General features: G+C 40.8%; 1 protein-coding gene across 1 annotated transcript; it reads left to right on the top strand.

The window, feature by feature from the left end:
- The first annotated feature begins 1,568 nt into the window (after positions 1–1,568).
- Positions 1,569–16,202, top strand: nabp1a (nucleic acid binding protein 1a). The gene is made up of 6 exons (XM_073046965.1): positions 1,569–2,281; positions 2,618–2,756; positions 8,816–8,887; positions 11,628–11,712; positions 11,870–11,936; positions 14,486–16,202. Exons 1-6 carry the CDS (start codon positions 2,191–2,193, stop codon positions 14,692–14,694), a joined length of 663 nt encoding a protein of 220 aa, XP_072903066.1. The 5' UTR covers positions 1,569–2,190; the 3' UTR covers positions 14,695–16,202.
- The last annotated feature ends 1,509 nt before the right edge of the window (positions 16,203–17,711 follow it).

The following is a 17,711-nucleotide window of genomic DNA, read 5'->3' as shown; positions in this document are numbered from 1 at the left end:
ACATGTACTCTGATAATAAAAAATACTTGAGGTTGGATGGCATTGCCCAACCTTCTAATATGCTCAAAATAACTTTAAAGCCTGTATCTCCGAGCCTGTTCTCTTCAGGGCTGTATAAACCCCACTGATTTCCAGGTCAAATGGTAGTGGCCTAACAGTACATCTGGGTCATTGTCCTAAATTCTGTAAAATATTTACAGGGTAGTCATCTGGTGGAGGCAGGAAGAAAACTTAGCCAAAAGACTTAGAGAATAAGAATACTGGAGAAAGGAAATTATTAATAAATTTCAACAGCTAACGACAAAATCGATAGTCAGTTGCTTTTAAAAAAAAGCAAACACGAGGAAATCTGCAAATGCTGGAAATTCAAACAACACACACAAAATGCTGGTGGAACACAGCAGGCCAGGCAGCATCTATAGGAAGAAGCACTGTCGACGTTTCGGGCCGTCAGGCCCTGACGAAGGGTCACGCCCGAAACATCCACAGTGCTTCTTCCTGTAGATGCTGCCTGGCCTGTTGCGTTCCACCAGCATTTTGTATGCGTAGTTTGTAGGATTTGGTCTTTTTGCTATGAACAAGCTGCTCTTAAGTTCTGCATTTTCTCAGCCTTCCCATGCACTGCTCTCTCTCGTCCTTTGAGAGGCTGCTTGAGCTTGTTTAGATCAAGCTCTCGTTTCTTCTCCACACCCCCCTCCCGCCTAGGAAGAGGGAACCAAAAACCAGAGGGCACGTTTAAGGTGAGAGGGTGAAGATTTAAAAGAGATGCGAGGAGCAACTTCTTACTCACGCAGAGGGTGGTGTGTAGATGGAATAAACTTCTAGAGGGAGACACAGAAACAAGATTTTAAAGCCATTTGGATAAGCACGTGTATAGTACAGCTTTAGAGCGATATGGGTAAAACGCAGGTTGAGACTACCTCGTGGACGAGTTGGGCCTAAGCCCCTGTTTCCGCGCTGTCTCCGAACCATCTATTAAAGGGCAACCTCCCAAATTTGCTATTCATTATCGACTAACGACCCGGGCATAAGATTTATATATAGAAAAAGAGTGAAAGTCACCAGTGGATCTTGGCTCGCTTTCTTAATTATTTTTCTAGCTAGTGAAAATGCTCCCTCTCCACCCGTCCGGCAGAAGCCGCAACCCCCAGACACTGGAGACATCTACCCACAAGAGGCCACGTGTCTCCAAACGGGTGCGTTTCCGGCCCAGGACACCACCCAATGTCCCTGGAATCCATCTCCGAACATCCGGACACTCAGCCACCAATCAGCGGCCTCCTTTCCCTTCCACGTTGATACAATTTTTTTCAGCGTCGTGGGGGGGGGGGGAGACATAACATTCATTTCCGAGGGCGATTTTATTTCTTCTGCAAAATACGCACCCGCACGCAAAACGATGCCGGTTCAGTTGAGGCGGGGGTAGTATAAATACTTTAAATAAGATTGTTCACTTCCCCTTCCCCGAGGTTGGAGACGTCACTGCGCCAGGGGGAGGAAGAAAGCGCGGATCACGTTGCACGACGGCCGCAAATGGGCGCAGGAGCCTATAAAAGGCGTGAAGAGCACTTGTTTGCGTAGTGTGGGCTTTTGTGTGAGCGGGGGAGGTTGGACTGTAGCAGATCAGCAGGCAGAGTTTTTTTGAAAAGGCAGTGGCCAGCAGGAGCCGGGCACTCAATAATCCCCCGATTCTAATTCTGACCACGGAGATTTGTTGCCCATGCTATCCAGTTAATTAAAAATAAGTTGCTGACAGTACGGAGAAGGAGAGTTTTTGAAGTGTACAATACACCCCTATATTTGCGGGCGAGAGTTTGCTTCATCACTGCAACAAAAAAAATCTTAGCGTGGGAGTTAATGGGGGAAGAAAAAAATGCAGCGAGAGCTTTAGGGTTCGCTTTTAAAAATACAAATCTCTGACTGATTTGCTTTTTTTGTTTCGGAACTCGCTAGGTTGAGAGTCAAGGGGGGAACATTAAGTGGAAGTGTCACCAAAGGGGACTTTTAATCTGCGGAAGTTTAGTTTCTCTGTTTGCTGGGAGAAGCGAGGCAATTGCAGCCACCGGCGCCTTTGCAGCTCAGTGAGCCGGGGCTTCAGCCAGCTTGCCGGGCGCCCGCGCTCGCTTTATCTTCCTTCTCCCGAGTGATGCTTTGTTTTGCGGTATCTGTCCGAAAACCCTCCTAAGCACCATGAGCATGGCCAACGACACATACGCATTTGTAAAAGACATTAAGCCAGGAATGAAAAATTTAAATGTCGTCTTTATTGTTCTGGAAATAGGTAAGTTAGGTAGGGGCTCCAGCCCTGAAACAAGAGTAAGTTATTTTAATCGTTTTGAATGAGAAAAATAATATAAAGAAAGTTTCTTTAAAGACCCAAAACACCATGGTCATGGGGGGTATTTTTAAAGTCACTTGGAAGTGACCCAAGCAGTTTAGAAGTCCTTTTTTGAAGTGCTAGTGAGGCTCAGGTCAGTTTCTTGTGAAAGCGACACCTTCGATTTTCTTTAATTGTGAGTTTTACTTCTGGTGCAGTTAAGTGTATCCACTTCTCTGCAAATTTATCAATGTGCGCTGCTGGAACTAATTATAGTTTGTTTTTATTTACTCTATGCAGGTCGAGTTACCAAAACTAAAGATGGACATGAAGTGAGGTCGTGCAAAGTAGCCGATAAAACTGGCAGCATCACTATTTCAGTTTGGGATGAGGTTGGAGGTCTAATACAGCCCGGGGATATCATTCGCTTGACAAGAGGGTACGTCGAATATGGTCAGCGGGCTGCTGGCATAATGTGAACCTGAGTAATTATCAGCCAATTATGTGAATTACAAAATAAAGTGGCATACAAGGAGGGTGAATCGCAGTGGCAACCTTGGGGGAAAATGCAAAATGTGCAGTTATATTTTAAATGGCAACAAGATCATTGATTAAATCCTGCCCCTCTGGGGAGAAGGAGGTGGTGTTAGTTCATCAGGGTGGAGTGGGATGGTGTCAGATTGATGATAGGTAATAATGAGAATCAGGTTTAATATTAACGGCATATGTCGTAAAATTGTCTTTGCGGCAGCAGTGCATTTCAATACATAATAGAAGACTAATTAGACTAAGTATATATTTAAATAGTTAAATAAGTAGTGCAAAAATATAAAAATTCCCTCCGAGATAGTGCCTCTGAGTGACACGATTCATGCAAAATTCTGGGTTAGAATGGCCCAGATGTTTTATAAAAAAACACACTAAAGAAAATGGTTGGAATTTGGCCACCTGATAACTCATTGTACTATTGTATTTAAATTGCTGGTGGTACTTTTAATTTAGAGGCAAGGTTGCTGATAACATTGACTGGGGCCACGTTGGCCAATTTTGTTGCCCTTCTTTTCTGTAACTGATTCCAAGAATCACTGAGTATTAGCAGACTGATCAGAGTCACTCAGTTGTAGATTAACTGGCTCCTGATTTTGAGGGTGATTACTAATGCCATGGGATGAGTTTACTCATCTAGGTTCTTTGTTCATTTGCCCACTGAATGATATTGCTGAACAGTGGTTGCCTATAAGATCTTCAAGTTCTTGTTGACTTCCATTTGCATCCCCAAACTCCTTTTCTCCTTCAGTTCCCTCACACATGAAAATGTGCTGTTAAATGTGCTCCAACTCAGGTTGGAGGAACAACACCTTATATACCGGCTGGGTAGCCTCCAACCTGATGGCATGAACATTGACTTCTCTAACTTCCATTAATGCCCCTCCTCCCCTTCTTACCCCATCCCTGACATATTTAGTTGTTTGCCTGTTCTCAGTCTCCCTCTGGTGCTCCCCCCCCCCCTTCTTTCTCCTGAGGCCTCCCGTCCCATGATCCTTTCCCTTCTCCAGCTCTGTATCACTTTTGCCAATCACCCTTCCAGCTCTTAGCTTCATCCCACCCCCTCTGGTCTTCTCCTATCATTTTGCATTTCCCCCTCCCCCCACTACTTTCAAATCCCTTACTATCTTTCCTTTCGGTTAGTCCTGACGAAGGGTCTCAACCCGAAATGTCGACATCGCTTCTCCCTATAGATGCTGCCTGGCCTGCTGTGTTCTACCAGCATTTTGTGTGTGTTGCTGTTTGAATTTCCAGCATCTGCAGATTTCCTCGTGTTTGCTGTTATTCTTTCTTTGTCGCTGGCAGTAAACTATTGAATGCTCTACCAATTTGTACTGAGTACCTTTGCCAGTGTTTCAGTGAAGGGGTTCAGCACCATCACTGTTAGGATTGATTAATGTATGCATTGCTAGACATGGTCACATCTCAAAGTCTTTGGAACACACCATCTACCCCATGAACACTGTACTAGTCCATTTTGGTTTAGTTTCGGGTCTAGTATCTGATGTGTGACTGACATTGTCTAATTTGACGTCACAAGCCTATCTTCCTTTTAAAAAGTTCATCCCAACATGGTTGGTGTTCCTTCAGTGGTGACACTTACCATTGTGTGATCACCTCCAGGTGTGCCACAAGTCCGCTTCCTGTATTTATGCTGTCCTTGGAAATAGGTTCAAACTGTATGCTGATGTAGAACTTCCCCATGAATGACTTTGGCTCAGTATCCCAAATCTTGCTGGTATGGGACATCCGCAGATGTTTGTCAGCTGTAGATCAGTGAATAGTGCAAAAAAACAGGTTGTCCTGCAAGTGCATGTGTCATAAAGCATGTGCAAAGGAGGGTCTTCAGTCCTGAGGGGAACAAATAACCAATTGGAATTAATTGGAAACTAGGGGAGAATGTATTAAATCAAAGCAAGAGCTGAATGCAGGGTTAAAACTTACAATGAATGAAGCTTGTTTGTGTCTGAGACATTGTCAGTATCAGTAACTTTTTCCTGGTTGGTATGTACCAACTCAAACTGCCTGCAGTTGGTTCTTGCAGTAATGCAAGCTGGCAGGCTGAAATGAATGCAATATTAAGGCTTGTCAAAAGACAATTCATGGTTCACCTGGCCCTGACTTTATTAGTCAAGTTGCCCATCAGAGTGCCTTACCCATTTTTTTTCTCTAACAGGATCTAGACCCTTAATTTCCATACTGATACATAATAGACATTCATCAAATCTTGGATGGACTAGAACTTCTCTTGCCTAGATAGAAACCGTCCAGTTTTTCTCCAGACTCATCAGTTTGTCAACATGTGCCTCCTCTTGTAACTGATCCACTTGTTTATTTCTTTACCCTACCTAGGCAATCTTCATTCTGAATTCTTGAGTTGCTCTGCACTTTCTAAAATCCTCCCTTCTGGTTCCTCTAAATTTTTGTCTGTTTTCACTTCCTGTAATCATCTTACAAGAAAGGAAACCTTAGAATGGTAGATATTCAGAATGTCCTTAAATAGATTAAAGCTCCTGTGTTCAGTTTTGTGTAAAACACATCTACTCGCCCCTACTTTCTCAGTTTATAGAACTGCTAAGTTGTTTTGAGAATACAAACTCATTTCCCATTTGTAGCAAAGAGGAGACTTTCAGTTGACCATTGACTTCAATTCAAGTCCAGGATCTAGAAGTGAAAGATTATTACACTAGGCTACTGAATCAACTATCTCAAAGCAAATCTAATTTGAGAATGCTAACAAAGCATTTCTTTCAAATGGGGCTCATCCATGTTGAGTGGAAGAGATTGTTCTGTATTGTTTATCCTGTTACAGGGATTTTTCTGCCAGTTGTAGCACATTTATTACTGTGGGTCTATTGTTTAAACAAATCGAAGTATAACCTGTCCCGGATGAGTAGATGTTGAAATATGAATCTTGTTTGGTTCCATTGGATGCATTTCCAATCAAACTAGTATCTGAATATACAGGCAGATGTTCCATTACTAAATGAAGATGCAGAGGCATTTTTTCAAAAGTTGATCTGCACTGCAGTTTATTTCCAACACTACATGTGGCTACTTACAGGTAAAGTTTACTGCCACTTAAAGTTACAAGTGCATTTAAGACTGATTTGTCAGGGTACCTGTTCTGACTTGTTTAATTTCAGCATCAGAATAAAACAGCATGCTTCTCTAGATAAAACTGAGCATAAAGATGGAAGGCAGCAGCTATCACCTCTAAATAAAAGGTAAATTTTATCTAAAAGTAGTGTTTTGGAGTTGACGGTGGGATCTAGGTGTTTTCATTTGAACAACATTACTAGTTTGTTAACTGTCCTTCCATGCTCTTCACTAATTTGCTCCTCAAGTTGCAGAGCTTTCAGATGAGATGTTTATTTTGATATAAAGCATCACGGTTAAGCAGGATGTGCTGACAGACCTGTGTCTGCCCTTGTGTCTGTCAGTAAATTTTTTGCGTTCATCACCTGTTTCTTGTGATTGGAGGTTTATCCTCCCCTTTCATGAATAAGATGCCTCAATTGTTCCGTTCAGACCATCAACTATTTCCACTGTTCTAGTGCCAATATATTTACTGTTCACTTCAGATTTTTCTTTTAGGAAAAGGGACTTTCTTGTTGGTATTTCTCATCTGAAAGCTTGCCAAATGCAATGTTTCCCTATAACCAATCTGCAGTTTGATGAATAGTATTTTTTCACTCTTGGTCAGAGTGAAGGGGAAGCCAGTCTTACCATAAAGCAGGATATGATTCTGCCTCGCGTCATTTGAGAGTGTGGTGTACTTTTCTGCATAGTATTGCAGTCATATTGTTTCCTCTTGCAATTTGACACATTTGTGTCAAATGCACTTCTAGCAGCTCGCACCCCCCCCCCCCCAAGTTTCTATGTGTAACAAAATCGACGAAGGCAGCTTATTTTGACTTAAATCCCGCATAGTTGATTTTCTTTTGATATAGGAGTTTGATTTTAGTTAAATTTTTGAAGAAAATTGGATGTTCTCTACTTGCAGGGGAAGATGTGGAGGTGGGTGGGAGAAGAATCTACCCCGTTAGTGAAATTTTACAATTCATTGGGTTAGTCAATTGTTGATTTGAACTGTGGGTTTGGGTGCATCTTTCAAGGTTTATGGCCTAATTGTGGACAGATTAACTCCGGTGGGGGGAGACTCAAATGATAATATTTAAGGCAATGTGTGCAACAAGAACCAAAGTCCCGATTAGTACATTTATTTGCAATTTGTTTTGGACTCTCTAATGTTTTTGTTCATTTCCAGGATGCAGGAGAGGATGCCAAGCTGGCAGATTGCTTAATTGTTTTTGAATTGAGTGGCTTGCTAAATCATAATAATTAACCCCATTATAGGGACTGTGGGTCACAGATGGATTAGGCAGCTGAGGATGCCTGGCTTTATTTCCCTGAAGTTTTTTAGTAAACCTGAATGTGTTTTTTTTGCATCAGTTCACCGGATTTGTGGTAGGATTTTTTCTTGTCCCCTGCTGTAGTGGGGCTTGAATGTGTCTGTGGCTCGATAGTCCAGGCCTTCTAGATTCTAGTCTGCTAAGGTAACCACCGTGCTGCAATAACCTAATTTTGTTGCATTTAGCAATCTTTGGGTGTGAATGTGATTTGCGTCATTTGTTCCCAGTATGGGCTGGCTTTCAGTTCTAAATCAAGCAGTTTAACTATTTGGCAGTTTACTCTAATTCTGGCACAGAGCAAGACTACCATATATAGTACAAAAATATTCTTGATTCCTCTGAAATTAAGTGGCATTAACTTCCCTAGTTTGACTCTCTCTAAAACTGAAGAGGTTAAAGACAGGCAAACTTGATTTGGATATTCTTTTTTGAAATCTGGGACTTGCTTTGAACTTCAGACTTAAAGGTATGTAGGTGTGTGTCTAATTGGATACAAGACGGGGCTTGAATTTGATCCTTGTGATTGAATTGTCCGGTGATGCAACTCCACGTATGAAAGGCTGAAGGGTGTTCTCAGATTGTTGTCTGAATACTTTCTGAAGGGAAAACTATAAAGGGAGATTTTGTAGAAATTACAGCATGGAATGTGGCTCAAATTAATCTAATTTGTTTACTCTAATCCTTCATCCTTTTTCCCCTCAAATGTTTATTTTTCATTTAATCTGCCTCATTAGGTATTCTGTTTTATGGTTCTAGTTTTTTTTAAACCTTTTTACCATAATGGATATCAAAAATAATGTTCCCTGATGCCAGCACCTGTATTATTCTCCTGACCTTTGTTACCCTGTTGACTGCTGGTGGTAGTTGTGAGTGGTTCCTTCAGTAAGTTGTTGTAAATGGGAGTTTTTAATCCCTTACATTTACATTGCTTCAATGGGAGCACAGTCCAAAAGATGACAAAAGTGCTTAAAATGCTTGAGCAGGCTTATCATCTTACATGTAGGTTTGAAAATGGAATATTAAAATCTTTAATAGGCAGGCTGATCTGTGCGCTTATTAAAATCAGGCTACATTCTCTACAGCTAGAGAATTCATAATTGGGGGTGGGGAGTGTGTTGATTGTAAATTGCCTTCCTGTTAACGATGCACTGCTTAGCCACAATGCGAAAGCCAAATCCTACTTCAGTGAACAGCAGATGTTCCTGTTAACCATCACCTGTATGTGGTGAGGTTAAGACTTCATACCCCCTTGCAAAAATAAACGTGTTGTAGTTAAATGGCTTTAAGTTATATTCTGAATGCATGCTCAGGCCTGCCCTGTGAGGTGGCTTTGGTTGGTTAAAATCTTTGGACTAGACTATCCTCCCATCATGTGTCAGCGTAAGGCAACAGCATGTTTATATAATTCATGTGCCTCATTTTGGTGCCTTAAAACCAACAGGAGAATTTCTGTATTTAACCTGCTTACACCCTTTTCAAGAAACATCAATCATTTTATTTACTGCAGAATCATAATTAATTCATTGATCTTTTGCAGTTATGCTTCAATGTGGAAAAATTGCCTGACGCTATATACAGGGAGAGGAGGCGATCTTCAAAAAATTGGAGAGTAAGTATAATGACACGACGTGGAACTCCAAGGGAAATGGTTTTGGGAGCATTACTCCAGTGCACTCTTGAAAATAATGAGAAGAGTATCAATCCTGTGATGCAACCCAGTTTAATAGCATAATTATGACCTGTGTAATAACCACTTGGGCAAAATGTCAGAAGATGTATGGTTCCTGTGAGGTCACATTCTAATAGATGCGGAGTCATTCACAAGAGAAGAAATAATGCCGAGATGAGAGAATGATACTTTAAGAGATGTTTCAGTGCATCTGTGCCCACAGCCCTCCTATTGAGGGTTGCTGTGATTTTGTACTGTATACACAGCAAGAAATGAGCTTGATCGCTGGTTTATTTCCTATGAGATTTCACTTTAAATGTTCTAAGCAATGAGCTGAGATCTATTAATACATCAGCCATGAGCAGGGGTTTGATCATTAACATCCCAGGTAGCACAAAGTTTAGAATAACAGAATAATTTCAACATGGGACGGGGCCGTTCAGCCCCTGCTTGCGCTTTATCGGCATGCTAGTTCCACTCCTCCTCACCCTGTAGCCTTGGTTTTTAATCGCCCTGTTTGGATATGACGTCCTCTGTATCTTGCCAATTCCCTCTTGAAGCCGCCATAGAACCTATCAGAACTGTAGACTGAGCATTCCAGATCCCAGTGGCACTTCTTTCCATCTCTGACCTCTAGCTGCTCGACCTCTCCGCCAACAGGGAACAGATTCCCACTGTCCTCTCTGCAGGTTGCTTATCATATTACAGTCTTCTCAGGTTTCACCTCAGACTTTCTGCCTCCCCACTCTGCCCTTGTAACTACGGTAGTCAGTCATCCCAGAGGTTCTTTATTAATTACTTCTAGCCATTATCCAAACACTTGGTATGTCATTTCCTATAATTAGTAGGAAGAATTGAGTATAATACTCCAGCTGAGGCTGGGTGACAGCTTTATAAAGGTTCAGCATGACTTCCCTGCATTTGTACATACTCTGATAAAGCATAGAGAGCCATGGTATTTTAAATCACTATCAACTGGCCTTGCCACTTCCAGTGACTTGTGCACCCTATACCCTAGGTCATATATGTCAAACTCAAGGCCCGCGGGCCAAATCCGACCCACGGTGGAATTATCTTTAGCCCGCGAGATAATATCTAATTACTATTAAAGCTGGCCCCAGTAATCGAAGCGCCTATGGCGTATGATATGGCTAATGCTGAGTTTATTCAGGTACCAGGTTTTCAGGGTTTTTAGTGTTTATTCAGCAGTCTTCTTCATAAGAAACGGAATTTGTAAAGTGAAACACTTTGTAGTTATAGCAGAGACTGAGACACATGAGAGCAGGCTGAAAAAACGGAGGCAACGAAAGCTGCGTTCGCACGCGTCCGACTGATCCGGCCCGCATGAAGCTGCATTTTGCTCAATCCGGCCCATGACCTAAAATGAGTTTGATACCCCTGCCCCTAGGTCCTTCCACTTTGGTAAAGCATCCAGTATGGTTTCTTGTCATACTTCCTGCCAAAATGCACCAGTTCACATTTCTCGATCAACTTTCACCAGCCCATTTCACCTGCTACAATTTATTATTATCTTTGCAACTCATACTAACAGAACATAAACACAAAGTCTGCAGATGCTGGAAATCTAGACCAACACACATGCGTTGCTGGAGGAACTCAGCAGGTCAGGCAGCATTTATGGAAATGAATAAACAGCGTTTCAGGACAAAACCTGAAGAAGGGTCAAGGCCTGAAATGTTGACTGTTTTTGCATAGATGCTGTCTGACCTGCTGAATTGCTCCAGCAATATGAGTGTGTTAATTCATACTAACATCTTGTCATCTGGAAATTTAGGAATTGTGGCTTTTCCAACCAACTCTAGGAATAATAATTTAAGAAAAAAAAAAGCAGAGGCCATAAACGTTGATTCTTGACATCAATTCCAATTTTGTTTTCAGTTCTAATTAAGTTTGTGGCTGATTTTTTTTAAAAAAAGTGCATCATCTGCTGGTGGACATGTGTAATACATTACATGTGTAATATAGAGCTGCTCACCCTGCCCCCTGGTGGTGTCAGGATAAAATTACAGGTTGTTAGTTCTCCGGAGCAATCATGAGCTCTTGATAATTAAGACAGACGTAGGAGCAGAATTTGGCCATTTCATCCATGAGTCTGCTCCACCATGCCTTCATGGCTGATTTATTACCCCTCTCAGCCCCATTTTTGCTGCCTTCTCCCCATAACCTTTGACTCCCTGACTAACAAACTTTCAACCTTTGCTTTAAATATACCCAATGTCTTAGCCTTGGCTTTCAAAGGGAATATGGTTTCATTCATTTTTCTCCAATGAACAAATTTTGGAAGTGGGAGAACTGGCCTGGATGTGAAAGGAAACGCGTTAACAATGCTTCTGTATTTAATATCACATGGTTGTAAAACACAGGCGTTTCTATTTGCATGTACATTCTTGCTAATCAGCGTGAGGTGGGAAGAGCTAGTCATTTTACTCAAGGAGCAAATGAGGAGTGGACAGAGACATGCATGTTATCTGGCTATATTGCAGAGAATATGCCGAACCTGAGTGTAGAGCGGCTAAGTAGCTGCTTTTGTAACCCCAGATGAGACTCCCGGCTGGTAGTGGTTTTGCACTTCCCTGATTATGCAATAACACTTAAAGGTGAATATGGTGTTTTCAAGCAAGTCGTGTGTAACATTTTAATATTTTCTCTTTGCTGTCAGGTTTTGTATGGTATATTCAGAAGTACCCAACTTTAGTGAACCAAATCCAGATTACCTGAACCAGATGAACCAAACAAACAAAGTTGTAAGTGTTGTTGGGATAGCTGATGGCATGTTCTACTGTCATGATCTGATCTTACTTAATTCAATCAAGGATCAATTTATTTTGCTATGGAGGTTTTTTATTCCTCATTAACCATGTGGTTCTACCCTTTCATTTCATATTTAACTGTTTTATTAAGGCACAAAGTGAACATAGAAACAATTCTCCTCCTAGTCAGCTGGCTACAAATGGACAAATGCAAACAGGTAAGCTGGTAATACTGAAAAATCTTGTTTCCCTATCATTAACTAGTGCTTGTAATGCCATTTGGGAGCTGTATCCACTATGAGTTCATTCATTCAGGAAATCTGGACACTTGCACTAAAGCATTTTTGCCTAAAAGATCCATCTTCACTAAACAAAATGTGCTTTTTAATGTGGCTTTTTCTAAAAAAAAATTAATCCATCTTCTGTCTGCTGTATTATAATACCTATTTTGTTCCCTGTCAATATTGAAAGAGTTGTTTTTCTGAATTGAGACCTGCATGTTTCAATTTTAATAAGTAGAAATTATTGGCTTAAAAACTTGATCTATTTTAACTTGGACTGTCAGAACTCTGGGTACAAGAACATGCTAAATTTCTGGTTTTGGATGAAAGAAGATATTAGCCAAAATTAGTTCTCACAGAAATACAGCAACTGCCATAATGTTTTAAGGCAAAATTTGTCTCAATAAGTAGGATTCTTTGTACTGGGGGTTGAGAGTAATACATTGCCACTGCATGCAAAGCATATGGTATATGCTAAATACAGAAGTTTGACAAACCTCAGCTAGAGAACTGTCCACAGTTCTTGGAATCACACCTAAAGATCTTCGGGGAATGTGGATGTTTACCAGGAATGAGGAAATTCAATTGTGAAGAGAAATCAAAGATCTTTTCCTCACAACTGAGAAGGTTAGAGGGGTGTTCAGAACTGATGTAATTACTAGGGAGAATGTGCAAATGGAGTAATGATTGCCTGAAGCAGTAGTGTAGACAGAAAACTTTATTAAAGGATTATGATTTGGAGCACTGAGGAACGTTATGAACTGTAAGACTTGTTCAGTGCACTTTGAGGACCATATTTTACAATTCATAGGTTTAGGTATTGAAGAATAGTTAACTTTTTCTGTGATAGATTCTTTGCAGATAGAGGGATCCTATCTAGAAGTTATAGCTGATTTGGTCCATTATGTTCAGAAATGATTTTAAGCAAGCTGTAGTGTGATGGGAGAGGGTAGGCTGGGTGAAAGTTGGCTTGGCAGTGCAGCATTGAGTACCATCATCTCAAGTCCTGGAACCAAGTATCAATCCTGTCCTTGGGTACAGTTTCTGTGAAGTTTGCACGTTTTCCCTGTGATAGGCTGGGATTCTGCTAGACGTGCACTGATTAGCTCCCATTTCTCAAAACTGTTCTTGTCTGTTCATTTGGTATTATAAATTATCCCTTAATATAGGAGCTAAATCAGAGGGTCAGTGGTGGAAATGAGTTGCAAGGATGTGGGGAAATAAAAGGGAAGGAGAATGATTGAATGGTTTCCTGTTTAACTAAGCAAGGAGGAACGTGTTGCTAAATCATAGTGTGGAAATCTGATGCACGTTCCTGTATCTATAAGTAAATTAGTGCATTTCCTACATTACTACCCAAGTATTTGATTAGTTTGTAGAAGAATTTGGGACATTGTGAAAACCAGTATACAAAATCTTGTTCTTATCCCCTTCGTAACTCTTGCCTCCAGAACTCAGTTAAATGCTGAACGTTAGAGCTGTGGAGGTGTTCCAGTCTCCTATTGTAAACCTTGAGGGAGGCCCAAAGGCAAATGATTTCTCCGAGGTTTCTGCCAAAATCGCAGCGGGAATAACCGGAAATTCTATCGTGTTTTTTTTTTTGTTGCATGGTAATGTTGGCTGAATTTTTAAAGGTCTCATTAGTTCCACCCACTTGAATCTTGGGAGTCTGGTCAGAATTCACTGCTCCATAGTTTGAGGACTGTAACCTAGCATTTCAATTAATTTTTTTCTCACCGTTTTGAAGGAGTTAAGCAAATGATGCTTGATGCAAGTAGCCATATTGATCATTTTTGAAAATGACATGGTAGACAGTTGAACAATCTTTGTTTCCTGTTGCAGAAAGGTGGGAGGTGAGCAAAAGCACAACAACTTCTTGTAAATCAAAGTTGGGAAGCAAAATTAGTCCTAGCACTGCATCCCTTTTAAACTATGCAGAAATCATGCCTGAGAATTTGTTAGGTTGAAGTTCACAATATTGGCTGTGTAGAAAAATTGAATGTATGCTTGCATTTAGGGACCCCTCACAATACTCATTGTTCCCAGCACAGGCAACCTGAATAATGGTTTGGTGAGCAATGCTTACAATAAATTCTAATGAATCACTGGCCTTTTTCGGAAAACCCTTGTAAATCTTGGGTTTTCTGCTTGCCAATTTATGTAATTCAAAGCAGGTGAGCTATGGCAGGTAATTTATTTTAAACTGTGTAATGTTAGTTTTATACCACATTTCATTTGGTTAAATGTGGTAGGCTATTCTTCAAATGTGTGAACACTTTCCCATCTGTTACTTCATAACTTAATGTTAAACTGGTCGTGTGTGTCGCACTTCATTGTAAGAATTAATTGGTGTGGCTGTGACCAAGCTGAATGCAATACTATTTTGTCTGCTTGTAAATCTGAATGTTGCTTGAATGGTTTAATCTGCAGTATTTTTGCCTGATGTAGAAAAACATTAATGTCAAAGGTTTCAATCATTTGTTTAGGAAATGGCCCACAAAGTGCGCCATTGCTGGGGGGGCATCCCCCATCAAGCAATTGCCACCAGCAGCAACAGAACCCTAACTTTGCAGGTGCTGGAAGAAACAATGGACGGGGACCAGTAGTTCAGCCACAGATGACTCTAGCTCAAGGATCTGCAACTGTCGCCACTGTTAGCAATGGAAGAGACCCACGCAGAGCATTTAAAAGATGACCTGTGCCATATGTATATACCACCTTGTTCAGTTCTGCACCCTACTTGAAGCCACTTGATGCACTTTTATTTTTTATATAACTTGTTTGTGTGTTTGTTTTAACTCTCCATCGTTTGAGGTGGGGGTTTGAACTGTAAAACATCTGACTCCTTAACTATTGAGGTGTCTTGCAGTATTGAGCTGCACAGGACTTCACACCTTTTACGGTCTGGAAATGAGTTGCAAAAGTAGAGGTGCTTGTGTTGAGAGCAGCAAGGGGAGAAAAGTGAATTTTAGGCTTAAAATATCAATAAAATGCAATTAAATTACGATAGTGTGCAGCGAAGGGTATTTCACCTGTGCTGTGATCAGCAGTGTTGATGGATTGAATCTTGAATGTAAGTATTAAATTTATATAAAAGATTTATTCCCTCAGGTTGCTAAGTCATTGACAGGTGACAGTGGAAAGTTGCTTGGCATTGAACTATGCAGATTTGAAGAGTTGGGGTTTAATCTAGTCTCTGTTGCCAGTGGGGCAAGATCATGATACAGCTTGGAGAAGGAAGTGAATGGTCCTGAACTTGTCCAAACAACGACTTGTGCCTGAAGAATGCATAATGACCAGAAGGTGCATCCAGCCAGGCTTAACTGAATAGCCTATACAATGAAATGAGAAATGTCTGACACAAGCACAACATGGCAAAAAACCTACCAGTGTCCCATAACATAAGCCCCTAATATACTAGGGGTTAGGGTAACAAAAAAAATCAGTACTCTTTGAAAGTAGCCAGCTGTAGATCAGAGCAAAAGCTGGATGTCACATGCCTCCAATACATGAAAATACTCCAATGCAGACTGACATTTAGATCTGCATGCATCAAGGACATATAAATATTTGTGCAATAAATGTTACTGCTTGGTGTGTGTAAATGGTGTTACACAAATCAAATGTGTATGTTTATATACAAGTGCCAGTCTTTGTATGCACAGTAGAAAAAAGTAGCTGAGAAAATTTGTGATTTATCCATTGGAGTTCAAAGCTGCTTTCAGCTCAGTATGTTTTATATAAAGATTCATTTGAATGTGAAATGTTCAAACCGTGCCTTACACCTTTGCAAGCTGACACTATTGGTACTATATAATGAATAGCATTCTGAGAGCAGTCATCTTTAAGTTAGACTAAAACTCCTGCCTGCTGAATGTAGAGCACCAATTGAAGACTAGCACAATCTGACTAGAATTTCAGTCAACCAAAGTTGTCATTGGTTGTCGAAGTTGTCGCTTGAATGCGCCCCACCTTCTCTTGTCTGCAATACAACTGTGACTACAGTCCGAAGATGCCTCATTGGCTAAGAAGCACTACTACCGAGAGGGGCACTTTACTAAAATCTACCTTCCACTGCAGACGCACATGGGCAACATAAAGTGCAATTTGTTTGCTTGTTATTTTTATTAAATTAATCCAGAAATGCCTATTAAGATGTGCAAGCTCTTAGCTCATTGATACCAAATAATAAATCTAGCAAAATGACAGCTGGAGTAAGTCAGCTTCTGTGGATCATGGAAAATCTAGTAAGGTTGAAATTGGAATAATGGATCTAGCTTAAATTTAGCCATTTTAGTATACTATAAAGTGAATAGAACAATATGAATATTTGCCATAAATATAGTAACCAAGAATTAAAATTCAAGCCCCCAAGGATTTAAAGAAAACTTAGCTTCTTGACAAGTAGGTTTCAATGTTGGTACCTGCCTCATTCCAAACAGTATATTATGCCAAAAGTAGTTTTAAGGAAATCATTCCAAATACCTGAATTGTGATCATTCAATTTGGGGTTATCAAATTAGCTTTTGTAGGAGCTTGGGGAAATAGATTTGTTTTTCTATTTTCACCTGATTGCTGTGGTCGGTGCCTCACTCTGGTAAGTTATCAAGCAATGCCAGCAGCCAATTGGTTCTCCGTCCAGTTACGTACAGATGGGTTTTGCCCCTTGCTCCGTGATCAGTCTGCAGACAGCATTCGTGTTGTAACTGAAGTCTGCTCTCCACTGAATGGGCACCAAGCCAAGTCCCTGTATCTCACCAGAAACACAACATCCTAGGAGTTAGCAAAAGCATTTGTACAAATAATTGACTTAAATGCTGTAAAATAAAATGTTAATTAATAAGCCATGTACAACTAAACAACCTTGGGAACTTTCAGCTTAGCCTGTACACTTTTACACTGTATTACATCAGTGTGAAGGTATCTAGAGTAGTAAAAACAAGGCTGCCTGGGACTCTCACCACAACCTACAGGACTCTGCTGCTGAATCCAGTCCTATGTTTTAAGCTGATTTTCATAACCAAAATGTCATCTGTTAGGCAGGTGAGTGAGTGGTTTGTCTTGCCCTTGGAACACATTACAGCAGGTGATGGCTCTGACCTCAGCTACTGCCTTCTTGCATTTTGAGAGGGACTGGAGGCAAGTTGCATTTGCTTAGTATTGATCTTGTGAATAATTTGCTTTGAGTAGATGCATTGGTGTATGGTGGCATCTAATAACCTGCGAGTGGGTAGGCACAGATGGATGGGGTGTGCTGAATTAGGAAAACAATACTAAATGTTGAAAAGACTATTGGCCACAGCATAAATTGAAACATTCAGCTCCTTTATCTACAATGAAAACCCTTTTTGGTTTGTGTAAGAAAAAAAAACTAGGGCACAAACAGGAGCAATCGAAGTAATGCACACACAAACTCGGCAGGCCAGGAAGGGTGTACCGTCGACATTTTGGCTGAGACTTCATCAGGACTGAAGGAGGCTCTCGGCCTAAATGTCGTTTGTTTACTCTTCCATAGCTGCTGCCCGGCCTGCTGAGTTCCTCCAGCATTTTGTGGTGGGCATCTCTTTCGAGTTTGAATTCGTGGGGAGGGAATATACTTGAAAGGATACACGATATATCAGTTCACCAGCTCACTACCATCCCCCCACCCCCAAACGATTTGTGGATGTGCAAATATCTCCCTCTTCTCTACCCTTCGTGCACAATAGATGC

This window comes from Hemitrygon akajei, chromosome 5 (genome assembly GCF_048418815.1).
Source record: "Hemitrygon akajei chromosome 5, sHemAka1.3, whole genome shotgun sequence".
Classification (NCBI taxonomy): domain Eukaryota; kingdom Metazoa; phylum Chordata; class Chondrichthyes; order Myliobatiformes; family Dasyatidae; genus Hemitrygon; species Hemitrygon akajei.
The sequence above is the reverse complement of the archived record's forward strand: the minus strand, read 5'-3'. Positions and strand labels throughout refer to the sequence as shown.

What these genes read in the sequence shown, in the direction of transcription:
- nabp1a (XM_073046965.1), top strand. Translation starts at nt 2,191, where the DNA reads ATGAGCATGGCCAACGACACATACGCATTTGTAAAAGACATTAAGCCA. An exon ending in CTTTATTGTTCTGGAAATAG is followed by an intron (nt 2,282 to 2,617) that starts GTAAGTTAGGTA and finishes TACTCTATGCAG; the next exon opens with GTCGAGTTACCAAAACTAAA. An exon ending in AAATGGACAAATGCAAACAG is followed by an intron (nt 11,937 to 14,485) that starts GTAAGCTGGTAA and finishes TCATTTGTTTAG; the next exon opens with GAAATGGCCCACAAAGTGCG.